Source organism: Pistacia vera, unplaced genomic scaffold (genome assembly GCF_008641045.1).
Source record: "Pistacia vera cultivar Batoury unplaced genomic scaffold, PisVer_v2 Contig1281, whole genome shotgun sequence".
Classification (NCBI taxonomy): domain Eukaryota; kingdom Viridiplantae; phylum Streptophyta; class Magnoliopsida; order Sapindales; family Anacardiaceae; genus Pistacia; species Pistacia vera.
This window is the reverse complement of record NW_022195337.1, coordinates 1-11,024: the sequence shown is the minus strand read 5'-3', so window position 1 is coordinate 11,024 and position 11,024 is coordinate 1. Positions and strand designations below refer to the sequence as shown.

Here is an 11,024-nt window from a genome sequence, read left to right as displayed (position 1 = left end):
AGAGATTTTATTGAATCCCCTGTTTATTTAACTAGACAGAGCTCTAAAATATCAATCCAACTTGCTAATAAAACTTTTGTGCAGACTAAGATCAGTCTGATAGTATAAAATTTCCCCGGTGTCGCTTACAAAGTGGTCTTGCTTCAAGCTTCTGATTAGATTTTCTATCAAGTGGAATGGAATGGGGCCAGATTTCTTTGGCTCCCGATAATACTTTCCCAGTACTGGTTTTGCTGCCTTTGTCTGCATCAAAATATTCAGATAAGTAGAGATAAATATCAGTAATCAAACCATCATTTAATGATATAGAGATGGTACCGCTTCTATTAAGTGATAGTGTGGAATTTGGGGGAAGAGGTGATGGATGACATGAGTGCCAATGTCATGGTGGATATTATTGAACAATCCATAATCTCTATCCACTGTTGTAAGCCCTCCTCTCAAATAACTCCATTCCTGTCAAAAGCAGATTTATTCAGTTTTGTTCTGAAATGAGATGTTTAAGCACTTTGAATTGCAGAAACCAAACTCATGCTGAGCTAAAGAGTGTTAATACCTTGCCACGGTACCAAGGAAGTTTGTGCTCATCGTGACCGTGGTGATGCAAATAAGTAACAAAGTCTAACCACATTACAAAAATCTGCAAACAGAAACACATGCTATCAGAAAATTAACATCTTAGATGAAGAATCTATAAATTTCACCAGATTAGGAAAGCATTATAGACATACCAAGTAAGGAACGCCATAAATCTTAAGCAATTGGACAGGGCCTACTACAAAGGATAAACAGAGCAGAAAAACAGCCATTATAGTCCAACACACAGTTGAAGTCACCACTAATTTTCTCTCGTTTGCTGTGAACAAGTTGCTATAGGGGTTGAAATGAGACCCTTCCTTCCCTGGACTTCTATACCACTGTTTTTGTAAACACCAAACATGAACAAAAATTAATGTCTTACCAGCCATAAACGATCAAAGTAATTGGAACTTCATATGTATTCTTACCAGATAGAGAGGATAAGCCAACATGGGGAAAGGCACTGTGAATCTCAGAATTCGAGTACTATGAGGTAGTTCCTTGAAAGTCTTCTCAGTCAACTGCAACAATGATAGAAAAAATTAACTATAGCACTACTATTTTTTAAAACATGTGTTTCCATCAAATAAGTGTATAGGCTTTTTTATATACCGGAACCCAAGACTCATCCTTTTCAACGTTTCCATGGTTTTGATGATGAGTCCTGTGGCTAATTCTCCTGCAAGATTCATGAATAAAATGAGTCCGCAAGTAAACAGCTTACAGAGACAAAATGAACAAAAAACCAGAGTTATTAAATACACACCATCCGTGGTAAGGCACAAGGATTGAAGAATGCAGGACATGTCCTACAATACTATTGAGCTTGGAACTGTCGGAGAAACTTCCATGTCCACTTCACAATAAAAAAAAAAAAACAAAGCTCATTTTAACGCAGAATGTATAGAAATTAAAGTATATGCATCAGAAAGACAAACAAGAACAAGTTAAAATGGGAATACCAGTCATGGCCAAGAACAAAAATTGCCCAGAACATTGTTCCCTGAGCCACCCAATAGAGCGGCCAGAAGAACCAACTGTTGAAGTGAAGTGCAGCTACTATGAGTGCAGAGACAAGAAGCAAATCTCTTAAAACATAACCGAATGACCTCCATGGGTTCTTGACCCAGCAATGCTCTGGAATGGCAGCTCGGATCTCGTTTATTCTGAATGGAGGAGGTGCACTTGGGTCGAAACCATCTTGATCATTAAGAAACTTTCTTTCTTTCTCCATCGAATCAAGATATGGTTCCTGCATTTGTGGATGGAGGTAGTCGGCTACTACTTAACTCTTGCCTAAAATGCGCAAATACAATGTTTATAAAGCGCAACTTAAACGAGGAATATAAAGGGCAAAAGATTCACTGCAGTATATCACTGTATATGGACAGAGAAAGGGAGTTTACTGTATGTAAAACGCGGGATACGTCATTCATCCAACTTAAGGTCATTAAAATTTATTCTTTCTCAATCACATTAATTATCAGCGAATCTAAATGTTAATATTTTTATATATCAGAATAAATTTGCCGAAAGCTAGAGACATAAAGAGGACAGATTGAACGTGCGGAAGTGGTGAAATTTGGTTGAGCTATATGCAACTAACGTGCTAGCTGCTGTTGCGTCTGGAAATAATTTCTCTGATCTCCTCTATAGTCGGGCCAAGTATAAGTGTTGGAGTTGTCTACTACTTCGACATTAAATGAGCACTCATGCGCATTGGAGAGTCCTTGGTGAGTGGGTGGGGGGTGTTGGGGGCAACGCTCCCAACCCTGGAGCGGTTTGGGTCATTTTCAAGTATCATAAGATTTATTTAAATTATTAATTTATTAATTCTTTATTGAGTTTGAACATAGGAATAAAGATCCTTGTAATATTAGGTTTTAGTCTTTTAAACCTAGTGATAGCAAACAATAGAACAAATTCATTTATTGTAAACGAGATAGGTGAGACAATATTGAAATAATATTAACTCTACTGGATGTAGTTTATTAATTGGATGAACCAAGGTAAATCGCGCGTATTACTTTTTCTCTTTACTGTTTGAGTTTGTGTGTTTACTGTTATCTTGGTTTCGTATTAGTCTCTATTTCGTTCATCAAGTATTGCTCAATTCAAACACGAAAAGCAATTCTAAAATTAACTAGCTTCATTGCAGAGAATAAAGGATTAAAGTGTTTCTTTTTTTTAATGACAAGGGTATTTGAATTAGTTTACGCACACTTCAACTAATCTCCAACGTTAAAGTTGTATATTATGAGTTATATATTACGTGCGAAAACGTTTAAGGTGATATATATGAATTGAAAAATTGAGGTATGGAAATGGAAGAGATGTTTTTATACGGAAGGTTGACAAAACAATGCAGATTCTTTGTCTTGGATGCTAAGTTATACTTTGATATCGTTGTGTCTCCTTTATCACCACTACCATTATCACCCATCATCAATTCCTCTTATCATTATTGCTTTTCAGCGGTAGCACATTTCCGTCACGCCAATAAATTATCATTTAAGTAATTTGAGATAATCAAGTAAATCTAATGATAGGACAAAATTAATATCAGAACGTTTTGATTAGAGAATAACTCTATTTATTTATCATATAAAGTAACTTTAAAGAGAGTGAAACTAAATAATAATAAAAAATTGAAAATTGAATGACAATGTAGATGAGTATGTTAATATTTATTTATACTTTTCTATTATATAAACATTTTTTTTTTTAGTTACGGTGTCTGAACCAATTTACGTGTATTTCAACTAATCCTCAGATGAGACTAGCACAGTAACTCACCGTCATGGCCACCCACTTAAATTGTGAAGGCTCATATGGGAATTCGTCTTAACCATCAAGGCATCTGGACAAAATAAATAAAAATGATTATATTTTGAATATACTGTATTTTCTTTGAAGTGTTTCCTTCATTCATTGATTTTGGCATGTAAATTTGAGTTAATAACATGAAAAATGTATTNTGATAGTACACAATTTCTGCACAAAATGGTCTTGGCTTTTGTCTGCAATACAAGCATCAAAATCTCTCGAGATCTATTAAACATTCCAATAAACACCCTATAAGTCTAATGGATGAATTAAAGTCACAAAATGTGATAAATGTCACTTGGTGGTGAGACTCGAATACAAGATTTTTAAATAACCTAAAGTTTTGTCATTCAGTCACAAACCAAGTGATTAATAAATATGATTATTCCTTGAGACGTAAATACAAGTATTTTATAATTTGGTGACTCTTTGAGATGCAAAACTTATTAATGTCTTGTCAGTAAACAGCAAATCGAGCCTGCAAAAGTTTGTCAAATCATGGGCCTCCCAAGTCTTTGTGCAGGAGGAATAGCAATTTAGAGTCTGCTCTCTGTGGGCTCAAAGTCTAGCCTGCAAAAGTTTGTCACATCATGGACCAAAGAGGATCCACTGCAATTTAGAGATATAATAGATTTATGGAAGCAAAACTACAGTTGCATTTACCATGGTGTGAAAATCTTTGCCAAGTGAACTAGAATTTGGTTACTATTTTGAGATGAATATTGCTCATTAATGGTCATCATTTTTCTGTCTGAAAAAGGTCTGGTAAGTTCATATCATTATTATCACTCACAATCTTCTTCTGCTAACTTCACTTATGAAGATGAAGAATGGTTGAAGAGAAGAGTACAGCATTTACACTGTACCAATATGTCAGTTCATGCCCAGAATTTAATGATGAACCAGACNGCTACAGAAACATAAATCATATTAACTGAAATGTTTCATTTATCGTTTACTAAAACAGTAAACAAAAACCCAAACCAAGTGGAAAACTAATTTCTAATGATTCTATAACAAATAAAATACTCACCTTGCTTTCTTCGTCCTTTGCCATGCTAAGCAAAGCCATGAGAGCTTTACTCCTCAATTGGGTTCTAATACTCTTAGAAGAATTCCTGAGCACTTTAACTATAAGCAACACAACACCAGCATTCCTAACCCTGTACCTATTGAAAGGATACTCCTCCGAGATCTTATAAACAATGTCCAACACTCTTTCAACACAATCCACTTGAGGATTCTCCTCACCTAGAACCTCCACCGCTTTGTTTACCTGAAAATCAACATTCCTATTTACCCACTCCTCAATAGCTCCAGCCAAACCGATATTCGGTTTCAGCTCCAATGACTCCAACACCTGCCCTGTTACAGGGCAAATCGGGTCTCGACAATCGTCTAAACACCTCTCAAACCAATACTCAATTGCCTTTCTTTCATAAGTCTGTGATGACTCCAAAACTACTGGTTCTTTCATAACTTCTTTAGTTAAAGGACATAAAAAGCTTTTAAATGGAGAAATGTTAACATCATCTTCCGTTTCAATATCAAAATTTAGGCTCGAAATGTCAGGAACAATACACCAAGAATCCAAGATTCGTTGTAATGAACTCAAAATTCGTCTCTCAGGAACCGAACTGGAACGCGCCAAGTCAGTCCTTAACTGCTTGATTTGTTTCGTTAATTCAGTTAAATCATTGGATTCAAGACCTAACGTTCTCATTAAGTCCATTATTATTGCGCTCTGAACTGCTTTCGTCGTCTGTCTTGCTTCACCCTCCTTCTGTAGCGTGCAATGCACACGCTCTTCATTGTCAGTAACCTACAACACACAAAACAAAAAGCGTCAGAACATCACGCGCAAATAAAAAGTACTGTTAGTGAATTACGTTAAGCCAAGTTCAGCGTACTTTGAACAAAGTTTCTTTCATGTCACGCGAGAGATCGGAGATTTTTTTCCGAAGTTCGGGATGATCGTGAAGAGAGGTTTCGGTCAAAGCGAGCCATGCGCCGATAGCTTTCGTGCACTCCTGGAGCGCATCGGACAAAGAAATGCAATTAATGAGAACAAAAATCTTGCTTCTGTTTCGGTAAACCAACACCGTTTCCACGGCCTTGGCCAAATCTCCAGCGATGCCTTTCAAAGCGGTCTGCACGGACGGAGAAAGAGTATCAGGCGAGGAAGAAGTACGGATCAGAGTGTTGAGAAGGAGCTGGAGGCGCGTGACGTAGACGCAGAAGCGGCGGGGATTCTCGAAGAAGTCCTGGTTATTGCTGTTGTCGCTGAGGTCGGAGAGAGAGAGGTTGATTGATTCTACAGCCTCCGCCGTAGAGAACGGCGTTGGTGAAGTCATTTAACGGTCAAGATTGGTTGCTGCGGTAGTAACGAACGGCAGTTGTGACTTCGGAGTATGGGTGGTCGAATTCAGTTGAAATTAAGTCAAGTCTTTGGCTGAGCTTTGAACTGCCGCCTTCAAACTTTTGAAGGTTATAAAACGCGGAAATTGAATTAGCTAGACCCCCCAAATTTGCGTTTAAAAAAATAACCCGGAAATTTTTTTACAGTTTCTTTGAACTTTAATAATCTTGTGATGTTGTAAACTCTGAAATTCATATTAACGTCCCTTAATATGGACTGGACAAATATTCCAAAAAAAAAAAGGGGGGGACCGCTTAAGCGACCCAGTGTTCATAAGCCTTCGTCTCTTAAGCGATAATGTAAATCACTTAACCGATCTTATGAAAGACATAGTAAATATCATCCGAATATACTAGATTGTTTAAGCGATTTCAGGTTTCGCTTAAGTGATTCAGTATATTTAGCCTTAGTCACTTAAGTGATGAACAAATCGCTTAAGCAATCACGTACAAGCCAGAATCAAGACCACTTAAGCGATTCTTCTTCACTTTTACCCTTGGTCGCTTAAGCGATTAAGTTCAAGGCAGAATAAAATCACCCTAGGTCCACGATCTTTTAAACGATTTAGGTTCTTACTTAAACGACTCTTCACTTTTATAATTGGTCGCTTAAGCGATCTACGCGATCAAATTCAAGGCAGAATCAGGATCACTTAAGCGATTTTTCATGTTTAGTCTTAGTCGTTTAAACAATCACGTCCAAGGCAGAATCAAGATTATCTCAAATGCATTGTCGCTTAAGCGATTTATGTATCGCTTAAGCGACTCTTCGCGTTTAGCCTTAGTTGCTTAAGCGATTTATGATCGCTTAAGCGATCAAGTCTAAGGCAGAATCAAGATTATCTCAGATGCATGATCGCTTAAGCGATTTATGTATCGCTTAAGCTATNGGATCTTATTGCCTTCTTTATCAAGATTACTCCATCTTCCAAATTATAGATTTTAAGGCATTGATTCTTAATTTCTCATATATAACGAGTTTGGGTAGAACTCACCTCCAAGAGTTAGCTTAAGGGAGGAGTGAGTTCAATCACATATATATATTATAATCACCTACCAAATTTGTGATGTGGGATAAATACAATTTCTAATAGGTGTGATATTTTTTTATTATAATAGCAGTCGTGGGGACTCAAATTTGAGAGATTATATTAAATCATTCTCTTGCTCTTTCGCTGTCAAGGGAATTCGATATTGAGAGACTATGTTAATCATCTTTTGCTCTTTTACTATCCAACCACTCAGTGATAATTTTGTGAGAGTCTTGTTCTATTAAGAAGAAAGAACCATATAATGCACAAAAAATTGAATTAATGCATGTCTAATCAATTAAGTTCTCAACGAATCGTGCAGGCTATTATTTTTGGTAGGTGACCAATAAAATAACCCAATTATTTCCTCTAAATGCATCCCCGACAACAAATAATGTGCTCCATTGACATTTTAAATAGTACCAAAATACACGTTTTCTCACATTAATATTATCTTTTTGTTAGGAGATCACGCAGCGAAAAATATACATTTGAGATGAATAATAAAAGAATAAAATCACATAATATAAACAGATATGATATTTACATGGTTTGACAAAACCTACCTATATTCACAGATGAGAGAAATCTACTATAGTTTTATGAATATGATATACAAGAGTACACAACACTATAAATCTGATACATAAAACAAAGCGGAAACAAACCTAGTTTCTAACCACGCTCAACCTAGTAGCTAGAGTGAAAACGATCCCAATTTCTAAGACACTCTCCCTATTGTGTTTAATAATTCTTACATCAAATATCATGTGTTCTCACATTCTCTTATAACCTTGAATTGGTTCTTACCCCTATACTTATAGGTAGTATATGGGATATTCTATTCCTAATAAGATTCATATATCAATTCTTAATTAGACTTTCATAATTTTATTCCTATTTAGAATGATATTTTTTACTAAAGAGTTTTCTTAAAGACATACAATTTTATATGGAAACAAATAAGAAAACGAGCCACAATATCCCAACACTTTTCTCATTTATTAAATTATATACCTACAACTACTTCCGAGCGGTCGAGCGGTTCGATAGAGATTCTTGGATATATTATTCAAGAGGTCTTAAGTTCGAATCCCTTTTTGATTGCTAATAGAGGTAGTTATTGAAAATCTTACTCGGTTGGTAGTTCCAAGGTCTCGAGAGATTAGTTGAGATTACGCGTAAGTTAGTCTAGACACCTGCGATCATAAAAAAAAAAATTATATACCTACTAAATTATATATTACCAAGACTTATAAACTAACTTGGCTCGTGTTCACTATAGATATGAAATATGACAAATAATCTCTTAGTAACCACGAGAGAAATTGAACATTGTTTATTCTTTTCTTTTCAATTCATAAGAAAGTTCTTTTTCTTTATAAAAGAGAAGTAATGAAATTATGTCCTTCTCATACAAGGAACGCAGCCACAAAGTGTCTTAAATAATAAAAAAAGTGGGGCGATTAATGTCACAAAAATGAAAGACCAACAATACCTAAAAAACTCGAAATGATCTCAATTACGGCAACTCATTGGAGAAAATCCTGTGAAAAAGTTTGTACTAATGTTGGTTAAGGTGTTTTTACATTCATGTTAATGTATCACAAAAGCTAAACAAAATTAAAGTTGGCTAATCAAAACTCTCTTTTCTTTTTGTGCGACCGTGTGAAATGATCATTATATTATACCCTTTGTTCTTTTTGAGGGAACCGACCGAAAGCAGGAAAATTTATTTTAGGGTCAAAATGCAATGTTCAAGGAATAAAGGGGTTAGATGAATTTCCATTTAAAAGGGGGATAAAGTGTCAATTTGAACGAATAGGGAGGATCAGATTGAAAGTAAAAAAAAAAAGAAAAACTGAATATTTTGGCGGTGGGGTGGCCAGTAACCGAAAGGGATGCTACTAACCGAAAGGGATGCTACCACGCCACTATAATATGAAAGAACAAATCTTCAAAGTTGGGATTGGAGTACTATTTCAAAGGCGTTAATTTAAAGATGTTTTAAGATATATTTTATGCTTTCAGATTGAATGTTCAATGTTCTTTCTTTCTTGTTTTCTCCTCTTTTTTGCTTTATATGAAAGTGCTTAGAAGCTTTGTAGATTTTTCTTTTGAAAAGCAGTATAAGTGCCTTTATGCCATAAAATGATACAATGGGATATGTCAAAGAATTTTAGGGTATGAACATAATTCCCATTTATTTCTTTATACAGTCAACTCTCCATGGAAACATATCCTTTTATCAACTTGAATTAGCGAACGAAATTTTTATCAACTCTTTCTATTATTAGAGGATACCTTCTATGCCACGACAAATGAAGGTGGCTTCGATACTGTTGAAAAATGGCTTTTAGCAAAATCACATGGGGTAGAAGTGATAATAGAGAAAGGTTTAAGAACTTATATGTAATCGGTCAAAATGAGTTAGTTTATCCCACATTGAAAAGGAATGAAAAGTGGGAAACTTTTGGGGCTTATATAAGGACCTAAATCAATGTTAATTGTATCCCAAGATGTAATTCCATTATACTTCTTTTGTTTAAAGTTCTTTCTTTAAGGACCCTTTAGTTTGCAAGTTTTGTTGTATCTCTCCTTTGTTTTGGGTATTTGTTATATTGCCCAAAAGTTTGTAATATTGTTTGGAGATAGTGGAGTTTTCTTTTGCAGCGTCCGAGGACGTATGTTTCAATACCGAACCTCGTTAATTCCTAGTATTCTTTATTTTTTGCATTTAATTTTGATTATTTATTTATGCTTTACTACTTGTTATTATTATATTCAATAGCTAGCGTTAGAGTTTATGTTTCCGTTGCATAACAGATACCATAATAAATAAGCTTAGAGAGAAGTCACTTCAAAGTTAGGTCAAAGGAGGAGGAAGTCCAATCGTGTGTGTGCATGTGTCCTGGTGCAACCGGTTCAATCGGGGATCCGGGGCTTTTACCAGACCAGGTTAGCAATTTTTCTATTCACAAAAAACCTTAGGATTTGGGACGGTGATCGACAAACAATTGAAGGCCAGGATGTTGAAACTTTTGAAGAGAAAGGACTGGTGAATACAATGGTGGCGACATATCTGATTTTCAGTGAGGGAATCGATTGGAAATTGCAAAACTAAATTGGTGGCAACAGTGGGTTGTTGTCGCCGATTGGCGAGGCAATCAAGGGAGGGGTGATATGGTTTTGGTCAGGAGGCTAAGAGGAGTGTTTTTGTGGTGATGGGGAGTGTTGTCGTCACTAGAAACATACTCTATTTTCCCTGGTTTGTCAACGTCGGTAGTGATGTTTGGGGTGTTTTTGCAAGATTTCAAACCTGTAGGACTTATAATTTGTAGGAGTATTTTTTTTTTTATATTTCAAACTTTTAGACACCGGCTTGATCGGCAGGTTAAACCGGTCAACCCGAGACCTAGCCACTTTGTCAAGTTTTACCCTAAGTTGGTTATTAAAACACTGATATATATATACACTATAACGACGCTCCAACTTAACGATATGAGACAAATTCAACCTTTAATGTATATACAATCAAAGTTCTTGAAAGACTATATAGATTTAATTAATGAATTAATATTTTCCCTTTGAGCCTTAAAACTACGTCTTTGCATTTTCATGAAACGAAAGATTAATAGTGTGTTGATCACTTGATCTTCACATTTTCCATCTTTAGAAAACAGAAAAAAAAAAAATGAGACTTTACGTAAAAATTTGAGTAAAATTTCAAAATAATGACATGTGGATGAATTCAAACAACAGAAACTATAGTAGACTAGTATCAAATTTCAATCAAACATAAGGCTTTTCTTCTAGTTTTATGTAAACTAAGCATTTTAATTCCAAAAAAAAAAAAAAAAAAAAAGATGCAACAATTTCGGTGCTTAAAGCAACTTTCATTGTATTAGTGCTTGTGATTTCTTTGCTTATTTGAAGTTAAACGCAATCGTCTTTCACCGAAATCGTAGTTTAAAGATATGGCTTCAATTCAAATGCCTTTTCTCTTGAAAAATTTATTTGAAAATTTTACTAATCTTAGGAGATCTATATATGGTTTGATTTTGAAGTTTTTGCATACAATTATACCATTACTTTAAACAAAAAACTCATTAAAGTTGGCTAATATTAATAGGGGTGTCGAAAAATCGTATGAATGTACGTGTACGACAC

At 35.2% G+C, this 11,024-nt stretch overlaps 2 protein-coding genes across 2 annotated transcripts; both read right to left on the bottom strand.

The window, feature by feature from the left end:
• Positions 1-6: 6 nt before the first annotated feature.
• On the bottom strand, positions 7-1,884 carry LOC116121787 (acyl-lipid omega-3 desaturase (cytochrome b5), endoplasmic reticulum-like). The gene is made up of 8 exons (XM_031407729.1): positions 1,542-1,884; positions 1,346-1,435; positions 1,192-1,258; positions 1,008-1,100; positions 732-917; positions 557-640; positions 319-456; positions 7-243 (listed from the first exon to the last, which is right to left on the bottom strand). Exons 1-8 carry the CDS (start codon positions 1,835-1,837, stop codon positions 52-54), a joined length of 1,146 nt encoding a protein of 381 aa, XP_031263589.1. The 5' UTR covers positions 1,838-1,884; the 3' UTR covers positions 7-51.
• Positions 1,885-4,216: 2,332 nt separating this feature from the next.
• On the bottom strand, positions 4,217-5,815 carry LOC116121786 (putative U-box domain-containing protein 42). Its single transcript, XM_031407728.1, has 3 exons — positions 5,316-5,815; positions 4,439-5,227; positions 4,217-4,315 (listed from the first exon to the last, which is right to left on the bottom strand). The coding sequence occupies exons 1-3, from the start codon at positions 5,757-5,759 to the stop codon at positions 4,217-4,219; spliced, it is 1,332 nt and encodes a 443-aa protein (XP_031263588.1). The 5' UTR covers positions 5,760-5,815.
• Positions 5,816-11,024: the final 5,209 nt, after the last annotated feature.

Bases quoted from the DNA above. Each gene is read 5' to 3' on its own strand.
- LOC116121787 (XM_031407729.1), bottom strand. From the start codon at position 1,837: ATGCAGGAACCATATCTTGATTCGATGGAGAAAGAAAGAAAGTTTCTT. The intron at 1,259-1,345 runs GTGTGTATTTAA...TGAATCTTGCAG, and splicing joins CTTGTGCCTTACCACGGATG to GAGAATTAGCCACAGGACTC. The intron at 1,101-1,191 runs GTATATAAAAAA...TCATTGTTGCAG, and splicing joins AGGATGAGTCTTGGGTTCCG to TTGACTGAGAAGACTTTCAA.